General features: G+C 45.2%; 1 protein-coding gene across 10 annotated transcripts in view; it reads right to left on the minus strand.

The window, feature by feature from the left end:
• The window catches only part of YTHDF3 (YTH N6-methyladenosine RNA binding protein 3), a 158,552-nt gene that overhangs the window by 87,466 nt on the left and 52,750 nt on the right, over positions 1-18,336 (minus strand). For all 10 annotated transcript variants that reach the window (XM_033933422.1, XM_033933423.1, XM_033933421.1 and 7 more), the window contains one exon: positions 12,707-12,792. In XM_033933422.1, coding sequence (XP_033789313.1) covers positions 12,707-12,792 — 86 coding nt within the window. The remainder of the gene's footprint in view (positions 1-12,706; positions 12,793-18,336) is intronic.

An 18,336-nucleotide genomic window follows, 5' to 3' on the forward strand; every position in this document is an offset into this window, starting at 1 on the left:
AGGAAGATGCGACTGATTTGAAAGACACTCTCTTGGATGGCGATCTGGAGGCACCTGAAGGAGTCGAAGAGAGTATCCCTCTCTGATAATGGTAAGTACCCAGAGATCTGATGTTATGAGCTCCCATTGATGATAAAAATTGGACAGGCGACCCCCTATGGGGAGGGGAGAATTTGGAAACAGAGAAATTTGAATGCTCAAGTTGAGATTGTCAAAAAGACTGAGCAGGCTTAGTGTTAGCAGGGGTCTGTGACTTCTGTTGTCGTTGTTGTGGAGGAGGCCGACGAGCAGGAGGTCTAGAAAAAGCAGGAGTTGTTTTCTGTGGATAGCGACGTGGAGTTTGTTTGAAACCTCTAGTTGGTACAGGTTTAGGTTTTGGACGGATGAGGGAAGCAAAAGAGCGCTCATGTTCTGAAAGACGCTTTGTAGCTGCCTCAATAGAGTCATCAAATAATTCATTTCCTTGACAAGGAAGATTAGCCAATCTATCCTGAAGGTTAGGATCCATGTCCACTATCCGTAACCATGCTAATCTACGCATGGCTACTGCAAATGCCGAGACTCTAGACGAGAGTTCAAAGGCATCATAGGAAGCTTGTAGCATGAATAGTCTCAATTGAGAAAGAGTCTTAAGGATATTTTTAAATTCTGATAGACGATTGGTAGAGATATCCGGGTAAAAGGAAGACAAAATCTTTAAAAAATGATTGAAATAGGACGTAAAAATGTAATTATAATTCAGAACTCTATTTGCCATCATAGAATTCTGGTATAAACGTCGACCAAATTTATCCATGGTACGGCCTTCCCTACCAGGAGGAACTGAAGCATAAATTTTGGAGGGATGTGCTTTCTTTAATGATGACTCTACCACTAGAGATTGATGAGAAAGTTGAGACTTTTCATATCCTTTAGATGGAACCGTTCTGTAACGAGACTCCAATTTAGATGGGATGGCAGTGATAGAATAAGGAGTCTCCATATTGCGAGTGAAGGTCTGCTGGAGAACAGGAGTCATAGGCAATCTGAGTGACTCTTTAGGAGGATGGGGAAGCTCCATATCCGCCAAGTACTCAGGAGTATATTTAGAGTCTGAATGAAGGTCTAGCTTGAGAGCTTGGCCCATATCAAAAATAAATTTGGCAAAAGAAACTGATTTTGGGTCAGATGATTCTTCAGGAGAGCCACTGCGAGATTTATGTTGTACTGAGTAGGATGGAGAATTTTCTCTAGAGTATGTGGAAATGTCCGATTCCATACGCATAGTAGGAGAAGAAGCTGTACTGTGAAGTGGAGTAAGAGAATGTTTCCTCTTCAGACTCCTGGATGGAGAAGTACCCGGTGTACGTGGTACAGAATGAGTCGAGGTGTGTGGAGAACTGTCTCGACGAACTGGCTTCGATGGGGTTCTGGATCGAGAAGGGCTTCGAGTGGAGGCTCGATGTCGAGATCCCTGCTTCGTCTTCGAAGAACGAGACAAAGAAGCCTCGGTATCCAACGTCGAAGACTCCCTCCGAAGCTTGGAGGCAACATGTCTCGAATGCTTCGACCGATGCTTCGGAGGAGGTGAGCCCGGAGACGACTCCGATGAAGAAATGTTTTTCGGTGTCCGGGATCGGCTTCGGGAGACTGGAAGCTCCGGTTGAGTAACAGGCTGGTCAGCCCGAGGCAAGGTCGAGGACGGGACCAGTTGAGCCACTAAAGAATTAATCTGAGTGGTGAGGATAGATTTTAACATGTCCTCCAGCATCGGCACCGAGACAGAAGATTCTGACCTCGTATGTGCAGCAGTACGCTCCGAAGAGGGCGACCTTGAAGGTGAGTATTCCCTTATCTTGGAGGTACGCTTTGAAAGTGGTCGCGCCGAGGACTCTGGTGGCTTCTTGGATACGGCACCTGAAAGGGAACTCGGAGACTTACCCCCCGTAGAAGGCTTCGTGGAAGACGTCGTCTTCGAGGCAACCGAAGTAGAAGAGGTCGAGGCCTTCGAGACCGAAACTCCAGCCGGAGTCTGGGTCGAGGCCTTCGAGACCACAGGTGTCGAGGTCGTCGGAGTCGAGGCCTTCGAGACCGGTGCAGCCGCCACGGTCGAGGCCGGCTCCGAAGATTGCTCCATACCGAAAAGTTGAAAAAATTGAGCACAACGCCGCCGAAAAGCTCGTGGAGTGAGGGTAAAGCAGCGATGACAATCTTCTGGGGAATGAGAGGAACCCAGGCACTGTAAACAGCGGCAGTGGGGATCGGTGACCGAAATCACCCGATTACACTGTCGACAACGTTTAAACCCGGTAAGAGGCCGGGACATGGAAAAAACAAAGTCCGTGTCGAACGAAGGAGCCTAGGCCTAGGCCCAAAGCTCGACGGCCGAACTGAAAAGGAAAAAAGAATATACTTTTTTTTTTTTTTTTTTTTAACACGAGAAAGAAAAGAAGAAAGATAAAATTAACACAGCGACCGACTTTAAATTAAAAGAAACAGCCGCGGTGATGAGAAGGCAATGCTGCAGAGAAAGAAAACGTGTCTTCTTGTCTCCGCGGAAATAAACGAACTGAGGATCCTCTCAGGAGATGCGCCCCCTAGTTCGGGCGGGAAGGCACGCGCGCAGGCGCGGTGCAGCACTCGAAAGTTCGAGATCTTCAAGCAAGTTTGCTTTCGAGGCTGTCCGCTGCGGGGCTCCGTCGGTGACGTCACCCATATGTGGGAATATGCTGCCTGCTTGTCCTGGGATAAAAATTAATATCAGGATTTTTGAATAAGAAACCAAAGACTGGTCTTCACGACATTTGGAGCATTGAGATAAAGCAACAGATTACTGCATCTCAACGGCCACAAATTTGGACTTGGAGGATGAAATGTACGCTATCTGCATCTATGAGACAATCATGGTTTTTCTTATTACATAGAGATTTTTGGACCCCCAGTTCGTTTACATAAAGTGGATAGTTCCAAATCTAATAGATGCTGGCACTGTCATCTCGAACCTGGGACGTTGGATCATTTGTTTACTATTGTCCCTTGATACTGAAATTTTGGAGATCTATTTGGGTTCAAGTTAATAATTTATTGGAGAATCCAGTGGCACTATCATATATCATCATTTTATTTGGTACATTTATGAGAGTGAAGAGTCAACTATCTGTGAGAAGTAACAAACTTCTCTTTATTATGACAGGGGTTGCCATGCAGCTTATTTTAAAAAATTGGAAAAATTGGGATAGACTAAATTACACATTCTAGTGGTAATCCCTTTGTTAGATTTTTAAAATGGAGCAATTTATGGCCATTTAGCAGGGAAATTACAAGATATTTATAGATGTTTGGGAACCGTTAATTAAATACTGTAAGGATTGATCTCTTTAGATGTACCTTTAAACATACATAACCAGGGTGGGAGGGTGGGGGAGGGGGGTATGTTTTGGATTTGTTTTAAAGGGTATGTATTGATTGTTCTTGAAGGTTTTTATTTATTGTTTAATAGGTAGAAGGGTGGGGGGGAAATAATTTTCCTTTTTATAAATTAATGTAAGTTTTATGTGCTTTAATTTTAATATTATATGTAAGTGTTAATTATTGTGCACTTCTGTAGTTTAAAAATTGAATAAAGAATACAAAACAAAAAATAGCAATCTATGAACTTTTCTTCCAGGAACTTGTCCAAACTTTTTTTTTTTAACCCATCTACATTAACCGCTGGTACCACATCTTCTGGCAATGCATTCCAGAGCTTAACTATTCTCTAAGTAAAAAATATTTTCTCCTATTGGTTTTAAAAGTATTTCCCTGTAACTTCATTGAGTGTCCCCTAGTTGATTCACTTGTACCCCTGATATCATCGGGGCTTTTTAGGCACAGCCACTTCATAGGAACCTGAGGCCTGAGGACATAGAAACATAGAAAGATGACGGCAGAAAAGGGCTATAGCCCATCAAGTCTGCCCACTCCACTGTCCCACCCCATTAAGTCAGAGTGCTGCTCGACCCACGTAGAGATCCCACGTGGATGTCCCATTTATTCTTAAAGTCAAGCACGCTAGTGGCCTTGATCACCTGCACCGGTAGTTTGTTCCAGTGATCCACCACCCTTTCTGTAAAGAAATACTTCCTGGTGTCACCACCAAATCTCCCTCCTCTGAGTTTGAGCGGGTGCCCCCTTGTGACTGAAGGTCCCTTAGGAAAGAATATGTCGTTTTCCACCTCGACACGACCTGTGACGTACTTAAATGTCTCAATCATGTCACCCCTCTCCAAGCGCTCCTCTAGAGAGTAGAGCTGCAACTTGCCCAGTCTTTCCTCGTATGAGAGACCCTTGAGTCCGGAGACCATCCTAGTGGCCATTCGCTGGACCGACTCAGCTCGAAGTACATCTTTACGGTAATGTGGCCTCCAGAATTGCTCACAGTACTCCAGATGAGGTCTCACCATGGTTCTGTACAGTGGCATTATGACTTCAGGTTTACGGCTGACGAAGCTTCTATTGATACATCCCATCATCCGCCTTGCCTTGGATGAGGCCTTCTCTACTTGTTTGGCAGCCTTCATATCTGCACTGATGATTACTCCCAAGTCCCGTTCTTCTGAGGTTGTAGCTAGTGTTTCTCCATTCAAGGTGTATGTTCTGCATGGATTTCTGCTGCCGAGATGCATCACCTTACACTTCTTTGTGTTGAAGCCCAGCTGCCATGTCGAGGACCAGTTTTCCAACTTGATCAGATCCTGCGCCATACCATCCGTGAGATCGCTTTCACCTACTATATTGCACAGTTTGGCGTCTGGACTTGGAACTGTTGTAACGCAGGGAATGTCTCTTGGGAGGAAAACCTGTAGATCCCAGATGACACCTGTGGGAGGAACGAAGAGCACTATGACCCACTTCCGACATCTGACAAAACTGGATCATAGGGAAAAACTTACGGAGGCATTCGGCAACACCTGTGTAGAGGTCATCCAGACCTGTACCAACAAGAAGCTGGCCCTTAAAAGAACATCTGCTTAAAGAGACCCTTGAAGAAGCGTTCCCAGCTCAAAACGTGGATCCGTCCAAACAGTCCGGCGTGCAGACTCTGTACCAGCAGAGAATGTACTAAGAACTCGAATGAGATTATAAAGGTTATCCAACACCTAATCCACACCTGCGGAGGACAAGCATGCAACTGCACAGAAAACGCATTGCGCAGGCCAGAATGACATGCATGTGCCATGTAGGAAGCAGCCACTGCCACTTGGATACTAAAGGTTCCGCTAAAAAAAGAATATTTTGTAACATAATATCCACTCTGTGATCCTGAGAGTCCTTAAACCTCATTTCCCCTTCACTAGGGAGGGATTCACGCTTGATAACCTGTGCCACGGCAGAACCCACCTCAGGCTGTTCACACCTGCCGTAATCAGGATCCAGGTGGTAAAGCTTAGACATAGCTTTAAAAGGTCAGAAAGAGCTTTCTGGGGGTATCACATTGTTCTGAAACCAGACCAAGGACCTGTGGAATGAATGGAAAAAAGGGGTGACTTGGATACCCTGCTACAGGAGAACAGTCCAGGACCAAAACTTGAGAAGTGAAAGGTGAAGACTCTAAATGGAGTAAAGAGGCGGACATAATTCTGCTTAAAAATCTGCGAAGAAGGGTCTGCGCACAAATCCAGACACTCAGGGCAGCCGAGGTGACCGGGCCCAGCAAAGGCATCAGCTGGATCCAAAATAAAAACAGTGGCAGGAGACAGAAGAGTCATAATATCTGCATGGCAACTATTGCAATCAAGTTCTGCCACAAGCAGATGAGAGGGCTCCTGAACAGGAATATTTGCCACAGGCGCAACAGAACAAAAAAGATTCTACGCACCCGCTGGCTGTGACAAACAAACGGGGTCTGAAGAATACGCCTTTCAGAGGAGCCAAATAAAATCTGGTGAAAAGGTCCACCCTGCAACCATGGCAGGGCTCTGTTGAGGTACATGTGCCATGCCAAAAGAGTCCAGACTTGGAACGCAGGAGTTTTGCGCCAGACTACAGGACAGCCTCTGGGCAAGATTTTCTTCGGAAGGCATGGATCCAGGCCAGTTCCCCAGCCCAAGATTACTAGGAGAAGGTGAAGTCCAAAACTCCCACCCTCCTCCCTTAGCGCGGTACTGCATGCGGTACACAAGCGCTGATCTGGTGCCAATCCGACGCAATCAATGTCCACATTCAACAGATTAGGAGCGGGGGAGTCCATCCAAAATGATTTTGAATCAAATCGAGGGGTTTTTGAGGCAGAAATAAAAGTTAGAAAAAAAAGTTTGTTTTTAAAATCCAAGATGGCCGCAGTCACAAATTTGTGCCAAAATCGATAAAAATAAACAAAACACGAGAGACAGAACATGAAGGTGAGGAGTGGCCTAGTGGTAGAACTGCTACCTCTGCATCCAGAGGTTGTGGGACTGAATCCCAGGGCTGTTCTTTGTGACTGAGCAAGTCACCTAATCCTCCATTGCTCCAGATACAAAATAAATACAGTACCTGTATACTGTATATGTAAACTGCTTTGAGTGTGTTTGTGTAACTACAAAAAGGTGGTATACATACTTCAGGATTCTATGAACAAGCACTTAAATAGAACATCATGAGCAATCTTTATCTTATAAAGGTGGAGAGGAGACTGAAAGGCAGACTGGGAACCCCATCTGAGACTTTTGGTGCTTCCTCAGAATCATTCAAAAATGCTCTACAGATGTCCAAGTCTCTGCCTAACTGACATTACTGTCTCCAGGATCAGTCCTTAGCCACTGGTGACAAGACACCAAGAATTTATTTAAGTCATTTAATATACCACTCATTAGGATACTATCAAGGAGGTGTACTGAAAGAGAAACAGAAAAAAACCCCAGTGGAGATAACTCAAAAAAGGAACGCAAAAAACAATTAATGCTTGTAGTTTCTTACTAACTTGACACGGGCCTGTGTTTTGGCTCAAAAGCCCGCACTGAAAGTCTTTAGAAACTTTATGAGAGTATATCAAACATCCATGTGGTGAACATATACCACAATGTCCACAGGTCGCAAATCTTCAATTCACAGAGTTTTCTTTGGATTTGCTTCTGAGTTGTCTGGTTTATGTACTTATGATGTATGAGTTGAGAAGACACTATGTGAATTAAAGATTTACAACCTGTTGACATTGTGGTTTATGTTCACCTTGTGGATGTTTGATGTACTCTCTTAACTTCTGATGTAGACTTTAGAGCCGAAACACAGGCCAGTGTTAAGTCAACAAGAAGCTAAAAGTATTAATAAATTGTTTTATGCACCCCTTTTTTGAGTCATCTCTACTGTTACTTTTTTCTGTTGCTGTTTTTTGTGAAGCTTTAGTTCATCTGATTTTAGACTCGGTGTACAGAGAGAGGCAGGCATTTTGGTTACACATATTCATAACATTCATATTATTTAAAAGGCATACGGCCAGTCAATACAGAGGATAGGGCACTGATGTAGAACAATAATATTTCCCATAGAAAATGTTAACACAACACATATGAAAGGGTACAAGCGGTATCTGGTCAAAAGTCATATTTAGGTTTGGAAAAGAGCCATCTATGAGAAAATGTGCAGAAAGGCTAAATTGTAGAACCAAGTTTTAAAGGCAGTCCTGAATTTCTTTGGAAACAGTTTAGCATGGAGATCTAAGGGAAACTGATCCCAAAGAGATGGCACCAAGCAGCAGAAGGCTGCATCATGGAACAAACTAATGGATACTTTTCTAAGAGAAAGAACTGACAGTAGGATGCTGTTAGAGGAATACAAATTTTGTGTAGGGTTATAAGGAATAATAATAGAGGAGAAGTAAAAAGGCTCTCCACTATAAAGAACCTTGTGAGTACACTTCCCCCTCCCCATTCGCGGTTTCCGCACTCACGATTTCACACTATCATGATTTTGGGGGGAGGGGGAAAAAACACCCCAGATTTTTTGCCTTCCCCCTGGCATCCCGGCCTTACCTGGTGGTCTAGCGGGCTTTCGGGGCAGGAAAGATCTTCCTACGCTCCTGCCCCTTGTAGATTGCCAATAGGAAATGGCTGCCGTGAGCTCCCGCCGTAGTCTCGAGATCAGTGCACCGAGGGAGCAGGTACACAGTATATGGAGAAAAGGAAAGGGCTCAAGACAGAGCCTTGAGATATATCAATTGACAGTGGGATAGCAGTGGAGGAGGATCCACCATCGCACCATTGACAGTGCGAATGGAGAGATAGGAAGAAAACCAGGAGAGAACAGAACCCTGGAATCCCAGCAAGGAGAGTATATTGAGGAATAGGTGGCAATCAACAGTATCAAAGGAGTAGATAGATCAAGGAACTGGCTAGGAACAGGTCATTAGAGACTTTAGCAGGGGCACTTTCCATGGCATGGAGTGGCAAAAGCCCAATTGAAGTGGATGAAGAATAGCTTGAGATGAAAGGAAGTCCAAGCAACAGTGGTAAAAACACGTTCAAGTAGTTTGGAGAAGGTAGATGGGGCAATAGTTGAAGGGGGATGTGGAGTCTAGTGAGGGTTTTTTTGAGGAAAGTTGTGACTACGGCATGTTTAAAGTATTCCTATTTATTATATTGTCACCCAACAAATGTAATTTTAAACTGTACATCGCTTAGAAGTATGATTAAGCGATTAATCAAAGAAAATTATTAAACTTGAAACTTAAACTTGAAACATCAGGAACAGTTGCATAGGTTGAGGATGTGACAAATATGAGGGATGACAGTGAGAGAGAAAGCATCGAGTAGGTAGGTGGGAATCAGATCAGAGGAGCAGGTAGTGGGTTTGGAGGAGGAGAGAAGATGTGCAGTTTCCTCTTTAGTGATTTTAGAAAAGAAGGAAAAGGAGACAGGGGTGAGGGGATATTGGCAGAGCGGACAGATGGAAGGGGAGCTGACCTGGTTGAGAACTCAAGATGAATTTTGTGAATCTTACCATGGAAGAACTCTGCCATCGTTTGGGGGGGAAGTGAAGAGGGAAATGGAGGTGGGGGCACTTTCAGTAGAGAGTTGAGTGTGAAAAGAGACAGCGAGAGTTAGAGCTAAAAGAGTTAGTTAAATGGGCGTACTATTCTTATTTGGCAAGCAAGAAAGCAGACTGAAAGGATGTCAGCAGGAATTTGAAGTGTATGAAGTCAGCACATGTGTGGGATTTAAGCCAGAGACATTCAGCAGATCAGGCACAGAAACACAGGTAGCAGAAGTTGGGGGTCAGCCAGGGCTGGGGTTTGGTGTGCCTTGCAGGACATGAAATAGGAGGAGCGAGAGTATCTAGAGCAGAGGAGAGAATGGTGTTAAAGGAGACTGCTTCATTGACAGACCTGTGTGACATTTTAGTTGAAGGGAGGGATGAGACAGTGGTTGAGAGGGTGTCGGGGTCAATTGCCTGAAGGGTACTAAATGTATAAGTAGTGATTGTCTAGAGGGGGGAGGAGGAGGAGTTGTGAAGGTTAACAGATAAAGGTCAGAGAAGGGAAGAGTTGAGGTGCAGAATTTTTGTGGTAGAGCAGTTGGAGAAGACAAGGTCAAGGCAGTGCCATTTTGGTGCATAAGGGTGGTGGAGCACAGCTGGAGACTGTAAAAAGATGTTAACACGAGAAACCTGGAAGTATAGGAGTCAGAGGAATCGGTCATCAGCATAGATGCTGAAGACAGGAGAGCCAGGAGTCAGTCAGTGAGGAAAGGAGAAGGACTTGTCACAGGGTTGGGAAATGACTGCTACTCGGAGAGACAGAGGAGTGAACAGATGGATGGAATGGACTTCAAAGGAGGGAAAGCAGTGAGATTGAGGTGGAAAAAGGGGTTGATATCGACAAGATGGTGAGAGCAGTGTTCTCCCCAGGGCCTTACAGCCGGGCGCTGCGCCCGGCTGATTTAGATGACCGCCCAGCTAATCCTGCTGCTGCTGCCGCCGATGCTCCTTCCCGGGCTGACTCGCTGCCAAAAATTTTGTTTGACACCTGCCGTTTGTTGTTTTGGTTTTTTTTTTGCCAGCATGCTTTTACTTGCTTCGGGCCTTCCTGTTGCCGGGTCCTGCCTAATTTCTGTTTCTGTGAAGGCAGGACCTGGCAGCGAGGAAGGCCCGAAGCAAGTAAAAGCAGTAAGTTGTAAGCTTCCCTCCGGGGCTCTGTGTGCATGCCGGCTTCCCTTCTCTTCCCTCCCCCCCACGGGATGCAACTTCCGGTTTCGGAGAGAAGGGAAGCCAGCACGCACACAGAGCCCCGGAAACAGAAAGTAGGCAGGACCCGGCAAAGAGGAAGGCCCGAAGCAAGTAAAAGCAGCAAGTTGTAAGCTTCCCTCCATCGCTGATCTATGAAAGATAGGTCAGCGATGGAGGGAAGCTTACAACTTGCCTAGCGACTACTGGGTTTGTGAGCTGGGAAGGATGGGAAGAGAAATGCTGTTGCTGCACCGAATAGGGGAGGGGAGGGGGAAGAAAAATATTCTGCTGCTGCACCCATTTTGGGGGGAAGGGTAGATAAATGTTGCTGCTGCACCCAATTTTTTTTGGGGGGGAGGGGGAAGAGAAAAGCTGGTGCTGCACCCAATTGGGGAGGGGAAGAAAAGTGCAGCAGCAGCACTCAATTGGGGAGGGGGAGGGGAAGAGAAGTGCTGCAGCAGCACCCAATTGGGGAGGGGGAGGGGGATGAGAAGTGCTGCTGCAGCAGCACCTAATTGGGGAGAGAGAGGGGAGAAGGAAGACTAGGGAAGGGAGAGGAGAGGCAAGAGATGCCAAGACCATGGGAGGGAGGGAGGGAAAGGAAAGGAGCTACCAGACCATGGGGGGGGAGAGATGTCAGCGCATATGGGGGAGGAGGGAGATGCTATGGCATGGGGAAGAGAAGGGAAGGAGATAGAGATGCCAGACCATGGGGTGGAGTGGGAAGGAAGGAAGGAAAAGAGAAGAGAGAGATGCCAGAGCATAGGGGAGGAGTGAAACTGAAATGAATCGTGTACAAAGGAGAGAAAGGGCACAGGATATACAGTTTATTGAAGGGACATAGAAAGAGGGAAGATGCCATATAGAACAGAAAAAGGGCGGACACTGGATGGAAAGGGCAGAGAGGGTGGACAGAGAATGCAAGGTGCAGAGAGAGGGTGGACAGTAGATGGAAGGGGTAGAGAGAGAGAGGGCAGAGGCTGGGTGGAAGGGGCAAAGAGAGGACAGATGTTGCATGGAAGGGAGCGAGGATAAACGCTGAAGAAAAGATAATTAAAGCAGAAACGACAAAAGGTAGAAAAAATTTTTTTTGTTGTTGCTTTACGTAGAATCAAGTAGTATTGTAACTGTATTAATTAAAGTTTATAAATAGGAAATTGAAAAAAGGCAGTTTTTTTGGGACTAAACCCCTTTCCTCAGGTCAGGACAGGATACCATAACAGCAGGGGTGCCCAAATGGTCGATCGCGATCAACCAGTAGATCACAAAGGCAATGTGAGTCGATTGCTTTGCCTTTGCAATCTTTTTCTTCCTGCCTCCCCGAGCCAGCCAGGCGCCAGACTCACAAGACTTCACCTCTGACGTCAATTCTGACGTCATTGAGGTAGTTCTGGGCCAGCCAATCGCTGCCTGGCTGGCCTGGAATTTCCTCTCCGATTTTAGAATTGACGTCAGAGGTAAAGTCTTGTGAGTCCGGCACTTGTACATGCCTGGTCTAGCTCAGGGAAGCAGCAGGGAGAAATCGGCGTGGTGGCTAAGGGGGTAGAGAAAGAATGGGGGAAGTGGATAAATCGGCATGATGGCTTGGGGGGGACAGGGGGAGAGAGAAAGAAAGGCAGAAATAAAGAGGGGGCAGGGGGAGAGAGAAACAGGCAGTCAGGGGGGAGAGAGAGAGAAAGAGAGACAGAAAGAAAAGGGAAGTGGCAGAAATAAATAAATATTGGATTTACAGTCAGAAGAAGGAAGTGCAACCTGTACGCCACTGGCTGGGAAAGATGGGAGGAATTAAAAAAGGTACCGAGGGGGGATGATTAAAAAGGTACTGGGGAGTATGTGGGGGGTGATTATAATACACAGCAAGGATCAACAAAACCCCTGTCTCCCCTCCCCTTCACATATATCCCCTCTACTATCAAGAAAATTGAATAAGCCAAATTATTATAGAATGCTACACAGAAATATCATGCTAACAGAATACCACAGTCACACATAGCAGGAATAGGGTTAGGGTAGTGCAACTAGGGCAACTGTCCCCCCTGGTCAAAGAGAGCCGTAAGCCTCTGCCTGGACTTTGCAGTCCCCAGTTGTGTCTAACACCAGCTCTAACAAGATAAATTTATCTTTTTTTATGTCATCTTAGCATATTTTATGCTACAGAACGAATTATTTTTTTTAACATGTATTGTTATGGGAAAACGCGTTTCACATAACGAACTTTTCGCATAACAAACTTGCTCCTGAAACCAATTAAGTTCGTTGTGCGAGGCACCACTGTAGATCTATAATGGCATAATTCCCCTTGGCCACTCTACACCTGATATAGCAAACCATGGCTACTGACAAAGGACAAATCAGCAGGCCTACAGTAGGCAAATAATGCTGGTGCACACACTATGCTACACATATTTTGTGTCACTTCCTAAAGAGAAGGAAAACACATGTATTAAAGTCCAGTGTTTTAAATTTTAATGTGGTGACCATGATGGCTGAATATTGATCTCTTTTAATAACACAATTAAAAATCAATCCCTGAACTGTTTCAACTTACCTGATTTGTCTGGCTACTCAAATATGGCTCAAAATCATCGTCATTCACTGCATCCTTCTGATGCATTGAACCGTTCTGAACTGAAACTGAAGAACAAAACAGAATATTACATACATAAAAACTAATCAGCATATTACTATATTACAGAGTTTCTCAACACACGTTACACGAGCCGCTTGTTGGGTGTCTGCGTCACTGCGCGGGTCTCCCACCCCCCTCCTTCCTTAATTGCTGCTGCCAGAGATTCCTACCCACTCCTTCTGCCGAAGCACTGCCACCGGTGGGATTTCCATGCCCTCCTTTCTGCATTCCCCCTCTGCTGAATCCCGAAAAGGCTTCCCGTTGATGTAAGAGGGAAGTCTTCCGGGTCAGTGGGAGATTCCAGTTACTTCCTTCAGGGCTGCTCCTTCCAACCTTCAGCCACATAGGGACATGTTGCGGGCAGCGGCTTTTGCACACTGCACATGGCTGACCTGGAAACCTTCTCTTCGATGTCAGAGCTGACATCAGAGGGAAGGTTTCTGGGTCAACCATGTACAGCATATAAGAGCCGCTGCCTGCGACGCGTCCCTGTGTTGCTGAAGGCAGGAAGGAGTAGCCCAACTGGACAGCTATGAAGGGAGCGAGCACTTGTAGCAAGTAAGGCAGTGAGACAGTGAGACAAAGGAAGAAAGGGGGGGGGAAATTTGTGGGACAAAGGAAGAAAGGGGGGAATTTGGGACAAAGGTTGGAAGGTGGGAAAGGGGCACGATCTCAGGACACAGAAGTAAGGGATGGGGCATGAACATGTGACACAGAAGGGAGGGAGGAAGGAAGCATTAACTTGGGAGAATTGTTGGGCATGAGTGTGTGAGTGAGAGGGAAAGAGATGGTGCACATTGGGAAAGGAAGAAGAGGAAAATTGTTGAGCATAGAGGACTGAGGTAGAGATGAATGGGGAAGAGAAGGATGGAAGGGAGAAATGTTGGCTATGGTGGTGGAGAGGGAACAGAGGGACAGATTGAAAGGGATGCAAGGGGGAGGAATGTTGGACATAGTGATGGAGGGAGAGAGGTGGCATGGTGCTGGTGAGGGGTGAAATAAGGAGAAATGGGCATGGCGCTGGTGGGCAATGATGAAAAATGCTGCACATGATCCGGAGCATGAGAGAGGGAGACATGTTGGATGTGGCAGTAGATGGGGTGGGAGAGATGCACCATAAATCTCTCTTTCTTTCCCCACTCCTAATGCAGCAAGAAAGGGAATGAGAGAAAGACAGATGAACAGTGAGAGAGAGACATGTTCCCAACGGGGGTAGAGGAGAGAGGAAAAAAAGTTGGACTCAGAGGAAAAGAGAGAGATGTTGGTTGGGGAAGGTAATGAGGTCCAGAGGAAAGGAAGCATGCAGGAAGCAGAAATAAATAAATATTGGATGCAGTCAGAAGGAAGTGCAACCAGAGACTCATGAAATCATCAGACAACAAAGGTATGAAAAATGATTTTATTTTCAATTTAGTGATCGAAATGTGTCAGTTCTGAGAATTTATATCTGCTGTCTATATTTTGCACTATATTTGTCTATTTTTCTATACAGTAGTTGTTACTGAGGAAACATTGCATATTTAAAGTCATCTGCCTTGACCTCTTTGAAAAAAAAAACCCAAATATAAATGATAATTAACATTTTATCTGTGTATACTTTGTTTTTTAAATTTTGTGGTTACCATTATGTATTAATAAGATTATATTGTGTGTATATGAAAATGAATAGCAGAAATTGCATTATAATTAGTACTATTTTTATAGGGATGGAGTCAGAGTAAGAGCTTGGGCAGGCCCGGGGCGGAGCTTAGCTGGGTTTGGGGTGGAGCTTGGGCTGGGGTACTCAGTTGATATTTGTTAGACTTAGGAAGTACAGTATAATCTCGTTATGACGGATTTGCTTATAACGGAACCTCACCTATAGCGGACAAGGTCTGCTGGTCCCGGCTTTGCACCTTTATAAACATACAGAAAATCATCGCATATAGCAGACTCGCATATAACGGACTTTCGGATATAATGGACAACCAGTTTGGTTCCCAGAGCCGCTTTTAGCTGTAGTTTTGTTTGGCTATAATGGACATGCAGGCTTCGCCTACAAAGCGCGTGACGTGCCAGTGATACAGTATCAAAATGCAGCCCAGAAGAAAATGACAAGAGTATTTTTCTTTCTAGTACAGTACGACATAATGCTTTAGAACAGGGGTGTCCAATCCGCAGCCCTGTGAAGTATTTTGTGCGGCCCCGCTCAAGGGTTGAAGACGATGTAGTGTTTTCCTCTGTCACCCCCGGGTGTTTACCATCTTGCCGGCTCCCTCCTCCGTCTTGCTGCAGCGTTTGCTCAAAGCCATGGGCAGTGGATCCTATGTGCCTCTTATGGCTGACCTGGAAGTGTTCCCTCTGACGTCACGGATTTCAGCAAAAAAAATGACTAGCAGTGAGGAGGGAGCCAGCCTGAAGGTGAACACCCGGGGCACAGAAGGGAGGGAGGGAGAAGGGTGTGAGACTTGAGGACTTGAGAGCGAGGGAGCACAAACTTAGGAAAAATGATGGAAGGAAGGAGGGAGGGGCATGAACTTAGGACACAGAATGAAGGGAAAGATAGAGGGGAGCATGAGCCATAAGATGGAAGAATGGAGGGAGTGAGGGAAAGAGATGCAGAGGTGAGGGAGATAATAGAAAGGGAGAATTGGGTGTTTGAGAGAGGGAAAGAGATGGTGCAATTGGGGAGATAAAGAAAGAAGAGAACTGTTGGGCAGAGAGGAGGGACAGAGAGAGAAATATTGGACACGGTGGTGGGAGAGGAGTGAGATAGAGATGCATGGGCGCAGAGAGAAGGGGGAGAACATGCTGGGCCGAGGAAGCCTCCTGGACTTTTTTTTGAGGGGGAGGGTATTAAAAGAAGTGCCAGATTGGGTGTTGGGGGACAGCTTATGGGACCAGAAACAGAGGACAGAGAGAGAGAGATGGTGGACAGTGGTCTGAAGGGAGAGAAGTTGGACTTGGGGTGGTGTGGAGGAAGAAGAGTTATTTGAAGGGAGAAAGAAGGTGGACCTTAGGAAGGGAGGCAGGCAGGAGGAGAGATGGGATGGAGGGCAGTTGGGAAGAGAAAGGGAGAGAAGTTGGATCTGGGGATGGGAGGGAGGGAGCAATGTTAGGCCTGTGGACGGAAGGCAGAGAGATGCAGCATCTCTCTTTTTTTTCCCTCCATTTCATTGTTCAGCATCAAGGGGGGAGGGAAGAAGAAGAAAACCAGAAAACAGAGGGAGCAAAATGTTGGACCATGGAGATAGAGGAGGAGAGATGGAACCATGGAAGGGCAGGAGGGAAAAGAGCTGGGATAAGATGATGCTAGGGGATGGAAAGTTATAGCCTGACCAGTGGAGAGAGGGAGGGGGAATTCTGAAAGTAGTGAGCCATATGGATGAGGTCAAAAGGAAGATGACAAGATGAGTGAGAGAGCAGTGAGTACAGTGGTATAAATGTGGTAATGGGGAGTAGATAGAAGGGAATATGAGGCTGGGAAAGGAGTGAGATGGGAAATGGGAGAGCTAGGGATTGAGAGAAGATGGAGAATTGAGAGGTAGCTGAACATTTTAAAAGACGAAGGGTGAGAAAGAAAGCAAGATTTGAGTGGACAGAGGCAGAAAAGAAAAAGTTAAGAAAGCTGAAAGGGAAAAATCAATACATTGGAGACAGGCATAAGAAGGAAATGGAATGAGAGAAAAGGAGAAAAAAATGGACAGCAGACACTGGAAAGAGAATTAGTTGAAGATAGAGAAACTGGGAGCAAGAAGATGGAAAAACAAAACATCCAGACAACAAGGTAGAAAAAATTGTTTTATTTTGAATTTATTAACTGGAATATGTTAGCTTTGGGATATGTGCATCACAATTATTTTTGTATTCAGTAGCGTAGTCATATACAGCTGATTTGTGGGAGGGACTGGAGCCCAAAATTAGTGGATGGGCACCAAAGTTTCTCCCTGCCTGAGTGCAATTTATAAATACTTGAGCTAGTGGGGATTCCCAAGCCCTGCCAACTGAAGACATCTTCCTCTAGTTTGGCAACTCAAAATCTCCAAGCTTTGCAACCAATGGCAATATCCTCAAGCTGCCCCTGCTTTCATGCATGCATGAAAGCCAAGGTGGGAGGGGGCAGGGAGGAGGGAAGGCAACAGTTCTGCAATATTGCTGCCAGCTGCAGAACTTGGGAAGTTGGAGGGGGAGGAGGTGGCTGTCAGCTGGTGAGGCTTGGGCATCTCTACTAGCTACAGCAGGGGAGATATTCATTTTGAGAGAGTCTAAGCTCAAAGTGGGAGGCCCAAAAAAGCAGTAATATTTATCCTGATTAAACAATCCTCCACATGCGCTGCTGACAGCTGATTCAGCATCCCCGCTCTGATGAGGCTCACTGTAGCTGTAATAGAAGTGAATGGGAGAACCAGGAGCACGCATCCCTGCTCATCAGAATGGGGATGCGGAAGCCTGTGGCTGCTCCCACTGTCAGCGGTGTACGTGGAGGATCACTCAGTCAGGGTAAGTATTACTGCTTTTTTGGGTTCCTCTCCACAGTGTCCCTTTAATGAAGGTTTATTATTAGATACGTACATGTTCTATATTAGTGATTGCAAATTTGGGACCTGCTCAACTTTTTTTTTGCTCAACAGCTAGTGTTAGTGTTTGTGCGGCCCCAGAAATTTTTTTTTTCCCGCCAATGCGACCCAGGGAAGCCAAAAGGTTAGACACCCCTGCTTTAGAACATCTTTTAGCGGTCTGGTTTTGCAATCATTTCGTGCCATACCAATGTTTTGCTGTCGTTTTGTTATTGATGTTGCTGATATGGTTGTGCAGTGACTGTTCATTGATTGTACGTTGTTTCAAATTGAGCTAAATAAAGTTTTTTAAAAATGCAGGTCCCTTGATATCCATTATAACGAGATTATACTGTACTTGGCTTGAAGAAGTTGAGAAACACTGTTATATGATAATCCCTCAGCAAACAGGCAGCTAACTAAAAAAGATTTGTTAAAGTAGATTGCAATTGAATAATAAAAACAGCAAAAAATCTAGCCAAAGAACCAGCCTGACTGGCAGGGCTTCAGTTTCTTAAACCATATCCTGCTACAAGAGAAAACTCTAAGAATGATCCAGTGATTTCCATATAATTTCAATAAACAAGAGATGGCCCTAATCACCAGCAATAGAGAAATAAATAAATAAATGCATGTACCTGGATAACAAATGATACTAAGAGCATTCCTCTCTTCTACAATTTCTATTCTCCCAATGCATAATCAATTAGAATTGTCACTGGATCCAATGCATAGACTATGTCAGATTAACCCAGGTACCTGGATGTATTCTTAAATGCTTTAAGTGTCTGTTCTTGTTTTTATTTTTTAACCCATTGTTTTTAACTTTGTTAACCGCTTTGATTTGACTACATTTCTTTAAAAATGCAGTATATCAAATAAACTAACTGTAAAAGAAAGTGTTTAACATCCACCAACAGATAACCAATAAACAAAACAAGGTTAACAGTTTATTCTGAGAACTGCTCAGGAGGAATATGGGATAAGTTCCATGAGAATGTAGATTGAGGAACT

This window comes from Geotrypetes seraphini, chromosome 2 (assembly GCF_902459505.1).
Source record: "Geotrypetes seraphini chromosome 2, aGeoSer1.1, whole genome shotgun sequence".
NCBI classification, from domain to species: Eukaryota; Metazoa; Chordata; class Amphibia; order Gymnophiona; family Dermophiidae; genus Geotrypetes; species Geotrypetes seraphini.